The sequence below is a fragment of the Primulina eburnea genome, chromosome 17 (assembly GCF_022965805.1).
Source record: "Primulina eburnea isolate SZY01 chromosome 17, ASM2296580v1, whole genome shotgun sequence".
NCBI classification, from domain to species: domain Eukaryota; kingdom Viridiplantae; phylum Streptophyta; class Magnoliopsida; order Lamiales; family Gesneriaceae; genus Primulina; species Primulina eburnea.
Genome location: NC_133117.1, coordinates 4847612 through 4867632, shown reverse-complemented (window position 1 = coordinate 4867632; position 20021 = coordinate 4847612). Strand labels below are relative to the sequence as shown.

General features: G+C 29.1%; 1 protein-coding gene and 1 long non-coding RNA gene across 2 annotated transcripts; one reads left to right on the top strand and one right to left on the bottom strand.

The window, feature by feature from the left end:
* Positions 1–2109: 2109 nt before the first annotated feature.
* Positions 2110–4575, top strand: LOC140818269 (pre-mRNA cleavage factor Im 25 kDa subunit 1-like). The gene is made up of 7 exons (XM_073178188.1): positions 2110–2604; positions 2718–2763; positions 3332–3425; positions 3534–3607; positions 3684–3770; positions 3850–3960; positions 4212–4575. Exons 1-7 carry the CDS (start codon positions 2432–2434, stop codon positions 4278–4280), a joined length of 654 nt encoding a protein of 217 aa, XP_073034289.1. The 5' UTR covers positions 2110–2431; the 3' UTR covers positions 4281–4575.
* A 623-nt stretch (positions 4576–5198) lies between these two features.
* On the bottom strand, positions 5199–18895 carry LOC140818270 (uncharacterized). Its single transcript, XR_012114937.1, has 2 exons — positions 18817–18895; positions 5199–5300 (listed from the first exon to the last, which is right to left on the bottom strand). It is a non-coding gene; the product is annotated as an uncharacterized lncRNA (long non-coding RNA).
* Positions 18896–20021: the final 1126 nt, after the last annotated feature.

Here is a 20021-nt window from a genome sequence, read left to right as displayed (position 1 = left end):
ATCAAGGTATATTTTGTAGCTTTATGTTTTTAGGTTGTATATCCTTAAGAATAGTATCGATAGGTATAACAAAACCACATATCAAGATTAAAAAGCTCGAGGATAATTTTGCAACATTTTAAATAAAGTACAAGATTAAAAAGCTCGAGGATGATTTTACAACATTTTAAATAAAGTATGAAGCTTAAACTAACTTTTAAGGAAGAAGGAAGTAAAAATTAAATGAAACTAGAGTTTATGTATTTATTTACAATTTGCCCATATTATAATTATAACAAAGAAATAAATGTGAAAACAAATCACACCAAAAAAAATTAAAGCAACCGGACATAAGACCTACTTCTCTCTTTTCTCAATGTTGTCTCTTCTCTCCTAATGTATATTTTTGTGCCTAATATTTTATTGTGTATTAAATAACTCTTATTTATAAACTTAGATATTTTATTAGAAATTAAATATTTTATAAATTTTTTTATAAAATACTTCATGATAACTATTTAAGTAGGATTTTTTTTAACATAATATTTTCTGTAATAGATTTGCGGGTTATGGGTGATAAGGATAATTTTGTGAATGTAAAGATGTTTTGTTTTGGCATCATATTATAGATCTACTTATTGATTAAAAATCTATTTTTTATGTCTCGAAAATGAGACAAAGTATCGAGTTCAAGATTCATTTATAACAAATTTTATCTTTGAACTTCAAATGAATGTTTTTCCCGAGTTTTTATTATCTTGTCAAGTATATCATACTTATTATTTTAGGTTATACAAACACCTTTAGAACTTATAACTTTAATGTTTTGACAAAAAAATAAACACTATGATGATGACCGGGTGAATCAGGTATGAGCTTGATGGACGATTACACCGGATCGAGTTGATGAGCTAGATATGGTTGCCCGGGTACTTGGACTTGCATTCTCAAAGGAGAAAGAGCGTTAATGGGAGCCGGAAGATTCTTCGGCGTGACCATTCTGACGCTCAAGTCAGTGAAGTCTTTTTAGAGAATCTTGTGATACAAACTACAGGCAATGTAAGTGAACGAGTATAATGTAAAGCAAATCTGTTATTTATAGGAAAAAAGTCAATGATGACCTTGTTTTCAGTGTTCACTTACTAAAAGGCAAGATGATTGCTCATATCCTACTTTCTGATACGTCAAACCCATGTGATTCTGACAGTAATGATACCAAGCATAAGACCTCCCATACTTGTGCACTCGAGTACGGTGCTACTTTCGAGGTAGCCCGGGTAGAAAACTGTCACGCCTCGAGCCCGGGCCCGCGACTGCGTGACTGCACAATGAGTCTCTATAGCAAATACTTCGTATTCGTCATCGCTTTACGAAAATGATTAACCCAAGTTGCTTTAGAAGTCCATTGTAAGCTATTATAAACTCATTTTAAATCTTTGATTTTTTCGATGTGGGACAAGGGTATCACAAAAACCATCCGGTAATTCGCCTGAAAACTCGGGCTCTTGGTTGCGCGGGTAAATAACATCCCAAGTACTCACATGCCCGGCTACTTACAATCTCCGTCTGCAAATTTACTATGATTCGAGTTACCCATTTACTGTCCTGGTTTATCTATGACCTTGGCTCTTCCGGGAGTATCACCACACTAATTTCACGATAACCCAACTATAATCGATTCACATCTTATATTATCAATGGGTTTGTTGCTTTCGCATTATCATTGATCCAATGAAATTTAATTACCTTAGCACTTTATGTTCCACAAAACTCTTGTAAGACAGTTCCACATATCAATTTTGTGAGACGATTATTTTATTTGTATCTATCATGCTAAAATATGATTTTTTATGTTAAAATGTTACTTTTTATTATAAATATAAATAAATTTGACAGGTCTCTCAAAAATATATTCTGCATGTTTATTTCTTGAGGAAAAAAAAAAAGAAACCAAAAAAAATTGATTTAATTAATGAGATTTGGTAAAAGATCAATTCCATCAATAATATTTATGTCCGAATATTGCTTATTAAAACCTGCAGCTTTGACCCCATGAATGGGAGTAAACACGCCTTGAATCCTGCTTCTGGTAAGGATCTCATTATTTTGGCCGTTGCCAATCTTTGACGCTAGCAAATTGGTGTAGAATTTGTTAGGACAAGTTTTTTGAGTGAGGACAAATTTTCTGCCATTAGGAAAACTGCTCTTGCAATATCACTACCCTTCCTTTATTTATTCCTTCTCACTATTATATTCGTGCCACCATTGTTCCAGTTCTCTCCAGTACAGCCACGTTGCGTTCCCACTGTCCTTCCCACTCCGCTGCTTTTTCCCGAATATTGTCGTATTCTCATTCCCCACTCGGCCACTCCTCCCTATCCCTCTACCACCTTCGCTTCTTCTCTTACACTGTTGAAGCACCGTGCTTCTGACACATCGGAATCGTCCTCAAATGGCCAATCAAACCGTGGTTTTGGGGAATGGAAACTCCCACCAGACTGCAGATCATAGTGATACCGATGAGCTGGATATTTACCCCCTTAGCTGCTACTACTTCGGATCCAGAGAGGCCGTCTCGTTGAGGAATGAGACGGTAGCTGAACGGGTTTTGCGAATGAAGGCCAAGTATGTATGAGTTTATTGATTTTTATGATGGGAGAGTTTTTCTCTTGTTGATTCTGGGTGTTTTTATGATGTGGGTTTTTTGGAAAGTTATTGAATTTGTGATTTGGAATCAGCTATGATGCGTATGGGATGAGGAAATACGTGTCTGCGGTGCTTGTGGTCCGTATTCTCTCTTTTCTTTGTGTTCTTTTATTTCACCATGTTGGATTTGTAGTTTAATTCCCGATGATGTTACATAGTAGTGACTGAATAGTAATCGTCTTGATTGTTCAGTATAATGAACTCGAATTTTACATTTTCTGCTCGATAGAAGTTCATGATCGACTTGCTAATAATATTTAACTATGTTGTTTTTGTTATTTCTCTTTGAATGTGTTTCGACTCAGCAAACTGATACCTGCCATATCTTGAGGGTGTCCATGATTTTGCCAAATTCATTATATTAGCGGAGTTGTGGTGTGAACTATGAAGAGTGGAAAATAAATCCTATTACCTGATTTTCATACATATCTTTCTATGAATTGATTCAATTATGTAAACCCTATTATCTGGTGTAATATAGTTGATGCACTTCTTTTAGTTTAACCATCCATATTAGTCCCAACTCGCTCTCTCTAATATATAGTTTGGCTTTCATTCATGAACTTCGGCATGATAATGGACTGCATCTGCCTTTTGAGATGGCAATGCATCCCAATCCATGAATTATAAGTAGTTCTAATTACAGGTTGAATTGTTTAAACACCCGCATATCTTGTTGCTTCAAGTACAAAACTCCACATTCAAACTTCCTGGAGGCCGCTTACGTGCGGGTGAATCTGGTAAATCTCAATTTTGGGAGTCATTCGTTTAATTGGGCTCCTAGACATAGTAATTGGACAGAAATCCTAGGCAAGGTTCCTGACTTTAAAATTTATTTTCTGCTGCAGATATTGATGGCTTAAAACGCAAGCTTTCAAGCAACTTATCAGTTGGTGAAGATGGTCGGGGTCCTGAGTGGGAGGTATATAGAATCACAATCTCCCAATGATGGATTGATTACTTTAATTTGCTCAACATTTCTTTTTGTGGATTTCCAGATTGGAGAATGTCTTGGAATTTGGTGGAGGCCTAACTTTGAATCCCTTCTTTATCCATATTTGCCGGCGGGTACAAAAAAACCTAAGGTGAGTTTCTCTGCATATAAGGGTTTTACATTTCGATATCTGCCAGAAGCCCTTGATTGTCTAATGCTCATCTTTTCAGGAGTGCCACAAACTTTTTCTTGTCAAGCTTCCAGCAAGTCGGAGATTCATCGTACCAAGGAACTTCAAACTTCTTGCTGTTCCATTGTGCCAACTTCATGACAATGAAGAGGTATGACTTAATTGCAGCCACAGCTCCGATCAAATGCAGCCATGTTGAATTCCATGCTAATCTTATCGTGATTTAAATGGATTTTTTTTTTACTTGTTGCTGCCGTAAACATGGTATTAATGTTTAAATGCTCTCCCTTTTCTGATCAAAATGCAGCTCACTGCAAACCGAATACTTGTGTTTTATGGGTGTTCTTTAAAGTTTGTGCAATTAACTAGGATATAACTTGTCCCAATTGTTGTATTCTGTAGGCATATGGATCAGTTATATCTGGAGTCCCCCAGCTGCTATCCAAACTCTCCTTCAACATTATAGAATAATGAATGTGCTAATTCTTCGCCATTGTGTTGGTGTGGTAAGCATGCAGCAGTCATCATAGAACAGCCCTGGATGCTATTCAAGGACAGGCTGTTTCAGATATATTAGTTGTTTTTGAGATGAGAACACTGTTAATATATGTTTATCAACAAATGGGTTTGTATACAAAGTTGTATTGTTATCCGTATATGAACGTTCCTCGTTTACTATGATGATAATTTTGTGTTAAATAAGACAGAATATGTTGCATATGTAGAAATTAAAGTTGGAAATACTTCCAAGCGCTGGTTTCAAAGAGGAAGTTGGAGTACTTGATTCTTTTATATACTTAGAAAACATATCTGATTGAAAGTTTCAGGTAAAGGAAGCTGTTACAAACTGAAGCATTAGCGGACTTTGATATTGTTCTGTTTACCGAAGGTCACAGCATGATCAATTTTTGCATCAGCTCAAGCAATTGGAGGTTCAAATTATTTGTTACGATGGAAAGAGGTAAGTTTCTGAATTATGCGATTGTTGTATTTAGTTTGAGAAATGTCATATCTCCATTTTGAAGCTGAGGCTTGCCTAATGTTTTTGCTGAGGCTTGCCTAATGTTTTTCTGTTTGTTATAATTATAATTTGTTCACAAATATTTTGCATATGGCTTTATCTGCTAATGACTGCCACAGTAGATATGATGCTTTGAATCTTGGAATATGGTGGTTATGTACCTTGTCATACTTGAAGTTCATGTTATTATACCTTAATTTAGAGGTCTCTGTGGCTGCAGAAACCAACGCATTGACTACGAATTCGAGAAACTTTGCTATATTTCCCGATCGCAATTTTCTTCTTATGCGGAAGGTTCTTCATGAATGGGAATATCTTTTGAGGTTTTGACTGTTGAAGTTGGCATTTATAAATGTCTCCTGCTTATGTTGTGTGTAAAAACCAGTATTGTTTAGTTGAATATTGAGTATTCCATACTAGCTCCATAAGTACTTGTGAATTAGCGGTTCTAGAAAAGACCTTCTGGCTTTCTTCCCGGGCTTATTCAAAGTCGGGTAATTCGATATTTCTCCATGTCCGTTAGATTGTCTCACAATACGTTAGATTGTCTCACAATAGATTTACTAATAAATTCGAAAAACATATTGTTTAAAATTTTCATATTTTCAGCACTCCATAAGTATATCTTGCTCTAATTCAAAATATCTTTGTTTTTTAGGTAGAAAATTAGATTATAACGAGATCCTGCTGAATAATTGTTGGAACATATAATTTTAACTCTATGTTCCCAAATAATAAATAACATGTAGATATCTTACTAATAACATGTAGATATTTTACTATCCAAGGACAGAGATGTAAACGATCTAAATCAAACAAAACCAAATCAAACAGTATCATGTTTGAGTTTGACTCGTTTAAGACGAGCTCGATTCGAGCATCTATTATCAGGCTCGAGCTCGGTTTGTATTGAAATTACCAAGTTTGAGAAAATTCTCGAGCTTGATTTGTTAAAAAGCTCGTTTATCATGTTAATCAAGTCAAGCTTGAGCTCGGCTCGTTAAAAACTCGTGTATCATGTTAATCAAGTCGGGCTCGAGCTTGATTCATTAATATCTCGTTTATCATGTTTAAAAAGCCTAAGTTGAGCTCCGCTCGTTTTCGAGTTCGTAAAGCATGAATTGAGCTCAAGTTAGAGTTTGATCCGAGCTTGTTCAAAATTAAATGTATCTATGAACTAATTTTAAATAAGACATAAAAATATAAATGTATTCATAAATAATCAAAAGACAAAAATAACAACTAAAAAAAATAAATTCATGATATTATTAAACATCCCAAAATAATACATTTAGCATATAAATAACAAATATTCGTTATATATTGATATCATCATATACATAATATTGCAATAATTTCACACCTTTAATACTTCATTTGTTGTGTTCGAAATAAATTTTATTTTTTAATCAATATAAATTCATTATATTTAATTTAATATAATATTTTATGATAATAATTTTTAAAATTACTCAACGTGTATATGACTTGGTGATACAAATTTTTTGGGGAAAAAAAATAAGTTGGTGTATTTATGTTAATTTTTTATGTTTTAAAGAACATTTTAGTATAATGATATGCGAGTAAAATAAAAAAAAATTAATTGTGATTGTGATGTAAATTCTTTTTTTTTTTCAACTATATTTTGTGTTAAATTCCTTCTATTGACATTATACTAATATTTTTATTTGTAAATTCAACAAATGAGCCAAGTTCGAGCTTACGAGCCACCTAAACTAGTCAAGCTCGAGCTCGCGAACCTATTATCGAACATGTTTGTAAACCTATTATCGAACATTTTTGCTAGTGCACGAGCCGAATATCTTTAGGTTTGAGCTTGGTTTGATTAAATTTTCGAGCTCGAAATCAGGCTTAAGCTTGACTTGATATGATTAGCAAACGAATTCAAACGAGTTTTTTTTTATCAAACCAAGCATCGAATATCTCACAAACAATTTAGTTCATTCACATCCCTGGACAAAAAGCAAATGACCCGCCAACTTGACGGGTTGGAAGACCTCAATCCGATACGACCTGTTGGGATTTTTTTAAAAAAAAGAAAAACTAGAAAAATATAAATAAACATTATATTAAGGGTAATTTGTAGAAATATACATCTGTCCAAGATTTATTTAAGATTCAGTATCCAACAGTTTTTTTTTGTATTTTAGTACCTGACAAAAGACAAACTTAGTTTTTAGTACATATTTCATGCATTTTTACATTTTTACCCTTTTAATTAATAAAAAAGTATATAAATACTTAATTTTGTTGGACATCTTCTCTTTCCACTCATCAATCCCGATGCATTTGGATGACATGTATATTTAATTTAAATATTTTTTATTTAAAAAAAACAAATTCACAACTAATTGAATTTTTTGAAATACTTAGTTTTACTTGTGAAATACTTAATTTCAATTTTAAAATACTTGATTCAGTAAATGAAATACTCAGAATGTTTATTAAAAACTGGATATTCGAACATGCATTTAAAAAAAAAAAAAAACAAATTCGCAACTAATTGAATTTTTTGAAATACTTAGTTTTACTTGTAAAATACTTAATTTCAATTTTCAAATACTTGATTTAGTAAATGAAATACTCAGAATGTGTATTAAAAACCTGGATATTCGAGTATGCATTTAAAAAAAAAAACTGTTCGCAACTAATTGAATTTTTTGAAATACTTAGTTTTACTTATGAAATACTTAATTTAAATTTTAAAATACTTGATTTAGTAAATGAAATACTCAGAATGTGTATTAAAAAACTGGAAATTCAAATATGCATTAAAAAAAAACTAATTCGTAACTAACTGAATTTTTTGAAATACTTAGTTTTACTTGTAAAATACTTAATTTTAATTTTAAAACTACTTGATTTAGAAAATGAAATACTCAGAATGTGTATTAAAAACTGGATATTCGAATATGCATTTAAAAAAAAAACAACTTCGCAACTAATTGAATTTTTGAAATACTTAGTTTTACTTGTGAAATACTTAATTTTAATTTAAAAATACTTGATTTAGTAAATGAAATACTCAGAATGTGTATTAAAAAGCTGGATATTCGAATATGCATTTTAAAAAAAAAAAACAAATTCGCAACTAATTGAATTTTTTGAAACACTTAGTTTTACTTGTGAAATACTTAATTGTAATTTTAAAATACTTGATTTAGTAAAAAAAAATACTCAGAATATATATTAAAAAACTGGATATTTGAATATGCATTTTAAAAAAAAATTCGCAACTAATTGAATTTTTTGAAATACTTAGTTTTACTTGTGAAATACTTAATTTTAATTTTAAAATACTTGATTTAGTAAATGAAATACTCAGAATGTGTATTAAAAACAGGATATTCGAATATGCATTTTAAAAAACAAATTCGCAACTAATTGAATTTTTTGAAATACTTAGTTTTACTTGTGAAATAATTAATTTCAATTTTAAAATACTTGATTTTGTAAATGAAATACTCTGATTGTGTATTAAAAAACTGGATATTCGAATATGCATTTAAAAACAAATTCACAACTAATTGAATATTTTGAAATACTTAGTTTTACTTGTTAAATACTTTATTTTAATTTTAAAATACTTTTTTTAGTAAATGAAATACTTAGAATGTTGTATTAAAAAGCTGGATATTCGAATATGCATTTAAAAAAAAAAACAAATTCGCAACTAATTGAATTTTTTGAAATACTTAGTTTTACTTATGAAATATTTAATTTAAATTTTAAAGTACTTGATTTAGTAAATGAAATACTCAGAATGTGTATTTAAAATCTGGATATTCGAATATGAATTTAAAAAAATAGCAACTAATTGAATTTTTTGAAATACTTCGTTTTACTTATGAAATACTTAATTTTAATATTAAAATACTTGATTTAGTAAATGAAATACTCAGAATGTGTATTAAAAACTGAATATTCGAATATGCATTTAAAAAAAACAAATTCGCAACTAATTGAAATTTTTGAAATACTTAGTTTTACTTGTGAAATAATTAATTTCAATTTTAAAATACTTGATTTTGTAAATGAAATACTTAGAATGTGTATTAAAAAATTGGATATTCGAATATGCTTTTAAAAAAAAATCGCAACTAATTGAATTTTTTGAAATACTTAGTTTTACTTATGAAATACTTAATTTTAATTTTAAAATATTTGATTTAGTAATTGAAATACTCAGAATGTGTATTTAAAAACTGGATATTCAAATAAACATATGTTTTTTAACATATCCATTTGGTTGATATGTTTATTTCATTTAATTATTTTTTAATTGTTAAAAAAACAAATTCGCAACTAAGAATTGAACTTTTTCAAGTACCTAGTTTTACTTGCGAAATACCTAATTTCAATTTTAAAATACTTGATTTGGTAAATAAGATACTCAGAATGAGTATTAAAATACTGAAAATTCGAATATGTAACGTAAGTTCACCAAATGCTCGCATTCTATCCAAGATGCATTTGGATGACATGTTCATTCAATTTATATATTTTCTTTATTTTTTTTAAAAAAAAAATTCGCAACTAAGCATTGAACTTTTTCAAGTACTTAGTTTTACTTGCGAAATAATTAATTTCAGTTTTAAAATACTTGATTTGTTAAATGAGATACTCATAATGAGTATTAAAATACTGGATATTCAAATATGCAGCGTAAGTTCACCAAGTGCTCACGTTTCCATCCAAGATGCATTTGGATGACATGTTCAAGGACTTTTCAACAGCCACAAAGCTTTGAAAAAGAAAAAAGGCTTAGAGCGAATATTTGAAGATTTCCGGACAATATTCTTCGAGAGAATATCCCGTGATAGGAACAAGTAATTTAATCCGTGGATTTAAAATTTACAGATAAATATGAAGTCGGATATACGTCGATAGTCATAGTTCAGTAGGTCGAAAGCTAGTGGATTTAATAAAACGACATGCAATTCATCCTTGATAAATAATTAAAGAGAGTTAATTACTTCACTGAGTTGAATTAGTTTGGCATAGCTTGAGAGAGTGTGTTCAATTGGATATGAAATATCGTCGAAAGCATAGATCATTGTCGAACGAATTAAGTAGATTAGCGAGGGGTAAATGAAATACTTAGAATGTTGTATTAAAATACTGGATATTCTAATATGTAACGTAAGTTCACCAAATGCTCGCATTTCCTTCCTAGATGTATTTGGATGACATGTTCATTTCATTTTAAAATACTTGATTTAGTAAATGAAATACTCAGAATGTGTATTAAAAAACTGGATATTCGAATATTCATTTAAAAAAAAAAACAAATTCGCAACTAATTGAATTTTTTGAAATACTTAGTTTTACTTGTGAAATACTTAATTTTAATTTTAAAATACTTGATTTAGTAAATGAAATACTCAGAATGTGTATTAAAAACTGGATATTCGAATATGCATTTAAAAAAAACAAATTCACAACTAATTGAATTTTTTGAAATACTTAGTTTTACTTGTAAAATAATTAATTTCAATTTTAAAATACTTGAGTTTGTAAATGAAATACTCAGAATGTGTATTAAAAAACTATATATTCGAATATACATTTAAAAAAAATCTCAACTAATTGAATTTTTTGAAATACTTACTTTTACTTGTGAAATATTTAATTTTAATTTTAAAATACTTGATTTAGTAAATGAAATACTCATAATGTGTATTAAAAACTGGATATTCGAATATGCATTTAAAAAAAACAAATTCGCAACTAATTGAATTTTTTAAAATACTTAGTTTTACTTGTGAAATAATTAATTTCAATTTTAAAATATTTGATTTTGTAAATGAAATACTCAGAATGTGTATTAAAAAACTGGATATTCGAATATGCATTAAAAAAAATCGCAACTAATTGAATTTTTTGAAATACTTAGTTTTACTTATGAAATACTTAATTTTAATTTTAAAATACTTGATTTAGTAAATGAAATACTCAGAATTTGTATAAAAAAACTGGATATTCGAATATACAACGCAAGTTCACCAAATGCTCGCATTTCCATCCAAGATCCATTTGGATGACATGTTCATTTCATTTAATTATTTTTTTTATTGTTAAAAAAACAAATTAGCAACTAAGCATTGAACTTTTTCAAGTACTTAGTTTTACTTGCGAAATACCTAATTTCAATTTTAAAATATTTGATTTGGTAAATGAGATACTCAGAATGAGTATTAAAATACTGGAAATTCGAATATGCAACGTAAGTTCATCAAATGCTCGTATTCTATCCAAGATGCATTTAGATGACATGTTCATTTTATTTAGATATTTTCTTTATTTTTTTAAAAAAAATTCGCAACTAAGCATTGAACATTTTGAAGTTATGCTCGATCACTATGAATTTTACAATGAAAGATTTGCTCGATCACTAAACATGGAATATTTTGAAGTACTTACTTTTACTTGCGAAATACCTAATTTTAATTTAAAAATGCTTGATTTGGTAAATGAGATACTCATAATATGTGATAGAATACTGGATATTCGAATATGCAACGTAAATTCAGTCATGATTGGTTTTTCCAACTAAGATTCATTAGAATACTTATTCATGTCATTTAAAGAAATGAAACTGTTCATTATTGATCGTGGAGTAAGAGTAAGTTGTTTGTAGATCAAAATAAGCACTTACTTTTAACAAAAATATAGTAGCATACTTGTCCCAGAGTAAAAGTAAGTTCTTAATTTGTATATCGAAATAAATTGTTATTTTTATTTCATGAGAAATGATGAGCAATGTATTTGTTAAAATTTCATTTGCATTGAAATTGCATCATAATGCATATTCGAATATCCAGTATTTTATAATCTATTTTAAGTATCTCATTTATGAAATCAAGTAATTTGAAACTGAAATTAGTACTTATCCAGTATTTTAATACACATTTTGAATATCTCATTTACCAAATCAAGTATATTAAAATGAAATGAACATGCCATTTAAATGCATCTTGGAAGGAAATGCGAGCATTTGGTGAACTTACGTTACATATTCGAATATCCAGTATTTTAATACAACATTCTAAGTATTTCATTTACTAAATCAAATATTTTAAAATTAAAATTAAGTATTTCATAAGTAAAACTAAGTTTTTCAAAAAATTCAATTAGTTGCGATTTTTTTTAATGCATATTCGAATATCCAGTTTTTTAATACACAATCTGAGTATTTCATTTACAAAATCAAGTATTTTAAAATTGAAATTAATTATTTCACAAGTAAAACTAAGTATTTCAAAAAATTCAATTAGTTGCGAATTTGTTTTTTTAAAATGCATATTCGAATATCCTGTTTTTAATACACATTCTGAGTATTTCATTTACTAAATCAAGTATTTTAAAATTAAAATTAAGTATTTCACAAGTAAAACTAAGTATTTCAAATACTTAATTTATATAGTTTCAAATAATTTTAAAACTACAATTAAAAGATCCATTTGGTTGATATGTTTATTTCATTTAATTATTTTTTAATTGTTAAAAAAACAAATTCGCAACTAAGAATTGAACTTTTTCAAGTACCTAGTTTTACTTGCGAAATACCTAATTTCAATTTTAAAATACTTGATTTGGTAAATAAGATACTCAGAATGAGTATTAAAATACTGAAAATTCGAATATGTAACGTAAGTTCACCAAATGCTCGCATTCTATCCAAGATGCATTTGGATGACATGTTCATTTTATTCATATATTTTCTTTATTTTTTTTAAAAAAAAATTCGCAACTAAGCATTGAACTTTTTCAAGTACTTAGTTTTACTTGCGAAATAATTAATTTCAGTTTTAAAATACTTGATTTGTTAAATGAGATACTCATAATGAGTATTAAAATACTGGATATTCAAATATGCAGCGTAAGTTCACCAAGTGCTCACGTTTCCATCCAAGATGCATTTGGATGACATGTTCAAGGACTTTTCAACAGCCACAAAGCTTTGAAAAAGAAAAAAGGCTTAGAGCGAATATTTGAAGATTTCCGGACAATATTCTTCGAGAGAATATCCCGTGATAGGAACAAGTAATTTAATCCGTGGATTTAAAATTTACAGATAAATATGAAGTCGGATATACGTCGATAGTCATAGTTCAGTAGGTCGAAAGCTAGTGGATTTAATAAAACGACATGCAATTCATCCTTGATAAATAATTAAAGAGAGTTAATTACAATTAACTATTTTTTTTAAATGCATATTCGAATATCCAGTATTTTAATACAACATTCTAAGTATTTCATTTACTAAATCAAATATTTTAAAATTAAAATTAAGTATTTCATAAGTAAAACTAAGTTTTTCAAAAAATTCAATTAGTTGCGATTTTTTTTAATGCATATTCGAATATCCAGTTTTTTAATACACAATCTGAGTATTTCATTTACAAAATCAAGTATTTTAAAATTGAAATTAATTATTTCACAAGTAAAACTAAGTATTTCAAAAAATTCAATTAGTTGCGAATTTGTTTTTTTAAAATGCATATTCGAATATCCTGTTTTTAATACACATTCTGAGTATTTCATTTACTAAATCAAGTATTTTAAAATTAAAATTAAGTATTTCACAAGTAAAACTAAGTATTTCAAAAAATTCAATTAGTTGCGAATTTTTTTTTAAATGTATATTCAAATATCCAGTTTTTTAATACATATTTTGAGTATTCCTTTTACTAAATCAAGTATTTTAAAATTACAATTAAGTATTTCACAAGTAAAACTAAGTATTTCAAAAAATTCAATTAGTTGCGAATTTGTTTTTTTTTAAATGCATATTCGAATATCCAGCTTTTTAATACACATTCTGAGTATTTCATTTACTTAATCAAGTATTTTAAAATTAAAATTAAGTATTTCACAAGTAAAACTAAGTATTTCAAAAATTCAATTAGTTGCGAAGTTGTTTTTTTTTAAATGCATATTCGAATATCCAGTTTTTAATGCACATTCTGAGTATTTCATTTTCTAAATCAAGTAGTTTTAAAATTAAAAATAAGTATTTTACAAGTAAAACTAAGTATTTCAAAAAATTCAGTTAGTTACGAATTTGTTTTTTTTTTAATGCATATTCGAATTTCCAGCTTTTTAATACACATTTTGAGTATTTCATTTACTAAATCAAGTATTTTAAAATTTAAATTAAGTATTTCATAAGTAAAACTAAGTATTTCAAAAAATTCAATTAGTTGCGAAAAATTTTTTTTTTTAAATGCATACTCGAATATCCAGGTTTTTAATACACATTCTGAGTATTTCATTTACTAAATCAAGTATTTGAAAATTGAAATTAAGTATTTTACAAGTAAAACTAAGTATTTCAAAAAATTCAATTAGTTGCGAATTTGTTTTTTTTTAAATGCATGTTCGAATATCCAGTTTTTAATAAACATTCTGAGTATTTCATTTACTGAATCAAGTATTTTAAAATTGAAATTAAGTATTTCACAAATAAAACTAAGTATTTCAAAAAATTCAATTAGTTGTGAATTTGTTTTTTTTAAATAAAAAATATTTAAATTAAATATACATGTCATCCAAATGCATCGGGATTGATGAGTGGAAGGAGAAGATGTCCAACAAATTTAAGTATTTATATACTTTTTTATTAATTAAAAGGGTAAAAATGTAAAAATGCATGAAATATGTACTAAAAACTAAGTTGGTCTTTTGTCAGGTACTAAAATACAAAAAAAAACTGTTGGGTACTGAATCTTAAATAAATCTTGGACAGATGTATTTTTCTACAAATTACCCTTATATTAATATTGTATAATTTATTATATTTAACCAAATGGTCACACAATTAATATGATTATTACCAAAAGAAATTGCAATTTAAACTGAATAAAGTTTAACAAAATCTGAACTTTTACTCAAAATTTATCAACTATAAATAAATGTATCATTTAATTTTTCAACGTTTTCTTGACAATCTTTTCTTCTCTTTATGAATAATGTTCAAAATATTTGAAATCTTGTCAAATAAAATTTTCTTAATATGAGCAATATGTTCTTTATTTAAATAAAATACATATATATAAAATTATTGAAACCTTAAAACTTGATAAACAAATATATCAATTAAATAAAGAAGCAAAGTGATAATTTGTAAATGAGACTAATTATTTAATAACGAATAAAAATTGAGGATGGAGGGGGAAAATCAATTATATAATAATTATTAAAAAAAATTATCTTTTAACAATATTTCGGCCTTCGGGCAAACCCACCCCAACCGGAAGCCCAAACAAGCTGGCCTGTTTCCACTTGCTTCGTAAGAGGGTAAATTCTCGGTTTAGTCCCAAATCTTAAGTGTGTTTTTCGGTTTAACCACAAATCAATTTTTTGACCCAATTTAGTCCCAAATCTTCACATTATTTTATCCTATTGGTATTTCCGTCAATTTGAGGTTGAAATTAACGGAAAGACTACGCTCTTCTTCCTTTTCTCAATTCAGAATCCCTAATCGAACTTTTCTCTTCCAAGTTCCAATTTCAGACACGCACATCCCCTTCTCGGTCGCTGCAACAACTTTTTTCCTCCGCGTCGAGTCGGTCGCTGGTGCAACAACTATCCTCCTCCACGCACCGCTGCACGCTCGAGGTAATTAGAGTGTCTGTTACTTTCTTGTGCTGTGATTTTGCCATTAGAGTGCTCTGTCGGAATCTGGTAGTTATGACTCTTCTCCAAAGTTTACAAAAACAAGCCATGAATGTGATTTTGCTGTTAGAGAACAAAAATTTGATACACAATATTCAGGTATTTTGCCTTGTTAAATGACTGTAGGCCATATACTCAATAACATATATGGTGCAAAGTCAGAAACTTGAGCAATTTACTTGTGTAATTTTGCGATTGTGGATCATGATATGATAGCAGAGTATTATTGGAAAACTTGACAAGTTTGGTGAGCTAGGATCTTTATATGAATAGCCTGATTGGTGCAGCATTCACATGTGCCATATGGAGCGGAATCATTGAAGTCTAGGCTCTAAATTGCTCAAGTTTCTGACTTTGCACCATATATGTTATTGAGTATATGGCCTACAGTAATTTAACAAGGCAAAATACCTGAATATTGTCTATCAAATTTTTGTTCTCTAATGGCAAAATCACAGCAAAATCACATTCATGGCTTGTTTTTGTAAACTTTGGAGAAGAGTCATAACTACCACATTCCGACAGAGCACTCTAATGGCAAAATCACAGCACAAGAAAGTAACAGATACTCTAATTACCTCGAGTGTGCAGCGGTGCGTGGAGGATAGTTGTTGCATCAGCGACAGACTCGACGCGGAGGAAAAAGTTGTTGCAACGACCGAGAAGGGGATGTGCATGTCTGAAATTGGAACTTGGAAGAGAAAAGTTTGATTAGGGATTCTGAATTGAGGAAAGGAAGAAGAGCGTAGTCTTTCCGTTAATTTCAACCTCAAATTGACGGAAATACCAATGAGGTAAAATAATGTGAAGATTTGGGACTAAATTGGGTCAAAAAATTGATTTGTGATTAAACCGAGAAACACACTTAAGATTTAGGACTAAACCGAGAATTTACCCCTTCGCAAGATGATGATAAAAAGTACGGTTTGGCTTTGATTTGATGATTGATTTTTAAACTTTATTTTTTTAAAAATGCTATATTTCGATTATTTACAAACATAATGTAAAAATTTTAAATTAGCTATTAAAAATAGACAAATTTCATATTTAATAAGAATTTTAGTGCACCGGTGTGTACATGTTGTATATTTTTGCCATTTTTTTTATAATTAATTTGATTTATTTTGAAATATGGATACAACTCATAATTTTAAAAATTAATGAGGGGTTTTAATATATTTTGAAATGTAAAAAAAAAAAGACCAATACACAAAATTTATCTCTATTAACTCGATTTTAATAATAACTAGCGACCGCGCACACATGTTGAGTGTTGTCGTGTTTTCGTTCGAACTACCAACTTAAATTCATATTCTCTAAATAAATGAATTTAATGGTGAGTAGAGTCGAATCCATACGGAATAAAAAATTTATTTTTTTTGAAGAAAAAACAATTAAAAATAGGGGGAATTGTTGGATAAAGAATAAATAAAATATTAAAACTAACTTAAGAAGCAAAGAAAATTAATAATTTTTAATCAAGAAATAAAAAAAATGATGAATAATTAACGAATGAGAAATTTCAATCTTACCGATTTCTGAATCAAGAGGTTCTACTATTCAATGTATCACTAGTCATAGGTCAACAAATTATTCATTCATGCAGTTCCAATTAACCTTAGAATTATATGGATATCCGTTAAAATTTTTGTGTTCTCCAAATTTAATTGATTAAACCTAATATCCAGTCAAAACTTATCAATAACTGACACGATAACGTTTCATATTAGTTAAAGATAAAAATTTTGTTTTGTGAAAACAGTTAATCCTAAAATCTAATAACCGGATAACTACAATTGATAGTTTCAGTTTCATTGATTTATCTAGATTAAATATGCTATGATCACACAACACACATAATATATCACTACTCACATATAAATCATTTATAACAATTACGGATCACTAAATTCATGAATAACAATAGAAAATCATATGTCAAATTAAATTTTTAGATTAATCGACATATGAATTTCATATAAATAAATCATAAACCAACAAATATTAGAATAAATAAGAATATTAAATTAAAGTACAAAAACTTCACAATGATAAAATTGAAATAGATGAAATACCACTTGAATTAAAAACAAAACTTAGCCTAAAGCTCTTGGGAAGATATGAGAAATCCATGCGTCTTTCTCTTCTTTCTTTCACATGAAGTTAATGTGGAGTAGAGAGAAGTCTAAAGAAAAAACCCGAAAACTAGAGCAAAACCTAATAACACTAGGAAGATATTAGGTTTATCAATAAGAATACTAGAGTTTTATAGAATAAAACTCTGTAAAATCTTTCTTTATCACAATAATATATCAACATCTCCAAAAGCATTCAATGATCAAATACCATAATTGAGAATCTTAAAATATGATATTATCATCATAATTTTCGTGTTCCTCTATTGCTTTTATAACGTTGTGCACAGCTAGATTAGCTTGTTGTATTCTACAGACTGATTGATTCCTAACTCATGCTCTGAACTGGTCAGTTGAATTGATCTTGAACTGATTTGGTGAAATCATTTGGCTCGTCAGCTTGATTTATTTCACTATTCAGTTGAACTAGTCAGATGGACTTTTCGTCAGTTGAACTCTTCATCAGCTGACTGGGCTTCTGAAGGTCTCCTGCTGAACCACCTATCAATTGAATAATCATTTGAATTGATCTTTGATCTTTCAGTTGGACTGATTCAGTTTGGACAATCAGTTGTCACTTTCAGTTTGCTTCTCGATAGCTTCAGTTTTGGCTAATTGATCAGTTTCATCTTTTTGCGAACTTCGGTAAATTCATCAGAAAAAAACTAATAAGTTTTGTTAACATCAAAATCAAGATTGCAAACATGAAATATTCCAACATATACAACACCTTGTACAAATCAATTTCAACTGAGGACTTATCTATTTCTTAATTGAAAATGCTAGCACACTCTCGATTGTAGGCCGCAACCTCACAATCTGCATAATGTTTAATATCTCTTATGCCAAGATTACAAACACAATCTTTAATGTCTTTGTGTAAAGACCCACTCAACTAATCTTTGAAGTTCAACTCTGTTGTATGTGTGAGTGACTCTGTGTGAGGAATTATCCTTTACAGTGTACATCTCAAATGTATTCTCACATAAGGGTTTGTGCTATCAAATAACATATTTCTTCATGCTAGCTATGCATGCTTTGAATCTGCTTCAAAAGCTCTTGTTTCATATTCAAGATATTGTATTTATAGGTCCCAACAATGATATATACGTTAGACACAAGAATATGACCGTTTGGTAAGCTTTTGTACTATTTCTGAAATTGCAACGGTCAAATTCGCCTTGCTGGATATTTTCCCGAGCTTAAACCGGTCGTTCAGCGGTCGATCGGCGGTTGAACTGGTCAGCAGTTGAAACTGATCAGGTGTTGAAACTGTTCGGCGGTTGAGTCAACGGTTGAAGATGATTTGTAGATTATCGTGTTATCTTTCCAAAGCATATTGAATCGGTTCATTCCAATAACCGAGCTGAAAGATATAACCAAAATACCGCAACTGCTCATACCCAAATAATTGTTATTTTCATGCAATCAGTTTTGTAATTCAACAATCGATTTGACCTATATACCATTCGATTTTGCCAAACTAATGTGAGATATAACTTGTTCCAAATTGAGTTTTCTGATCCGTCAAGTTTGCGGATTGTCATTTTAATCATCCAGCTGAGAGATATCATTAAAAAACCGAAGCTCGCCAGAAATTCAGTTTGACTAAATTCATATTCAGCTTTCATCTTGTGTTTGCAACTTCACACGTGAGTAAATGTGTTAGAAATACAATAACAAGTTTTGTTAACATCAAAATCAAGATTTTGAATATGAAATGTTCCAACATACAGGTTTTCAGTGCTCCATTAAATGCCCATATTCGTGTCATTGCATCCAAATCTTTAAGGAAAAGTCGAATAAGAACATATTAAAAAAATCACGATTCTTGACTGTTGTTGCTAAATTATTGAATCTCTCTCATGCTGCGTAGAATAACTCTCTGTTTTGTTCGGAAAAACTTGTGAATACTTGTTGATGAAACATCTCGAAATATTACACAACAACAATCCCCATAGCGTTGCTTTTTTCTCAATCTCCTAGCTGTTTTCTCAATTTATGGAATATATTTGAGTTCACCGGCACGAGAAGAACGAAACGTAAAAAGAAAAGAAAATAACAAAACTCGAAATAAACTAACATTGAACCGATCCCTGGTAAAAACGCCAAAATTTGATGTACTATCGTTGAACAACCAAATTTAAATTCCTAATATCTAAATAAAATGGGTATCGTGGTGAGTATGATCGAATTCACATGTAACATGAGATTTATTTCTTTCGAAGAAAAACGATTAAAATGAGAGATTTTTTTGGATAACGACTAAATAAAATACTAAAACTAACTTAGCAAGTAATGAAAATTAATAATTTTTAAACGATACATAATGTAGTGACCCGTTCCAGAATCACC

Excerpts from the sequence above, each read along its gene's own strand:
- LOC140818269 (XM_073178188.1), top strand. The coding sequence starts at position 2,432 with ATGGCCAATCAAACCGTGGTTTTGGGGAATGGAAACTCCCACCAGACT. Across the intron at positions 2,605-2,717 it reads GTTTTGCGAATGAAGGCCAA|CTATGATGCGTATGGGATGA; the intron begins GTATGTATGAGT and ends ATTTGGAATCAG. Across the intron at positions 2,764-3,331 it reads ACGTGTCTGCGGTGCTTGTG|GTTGAATTGTTTAAACACCC; the intron begins GTCCGTATTCTC and ends TTCTAATTACAG.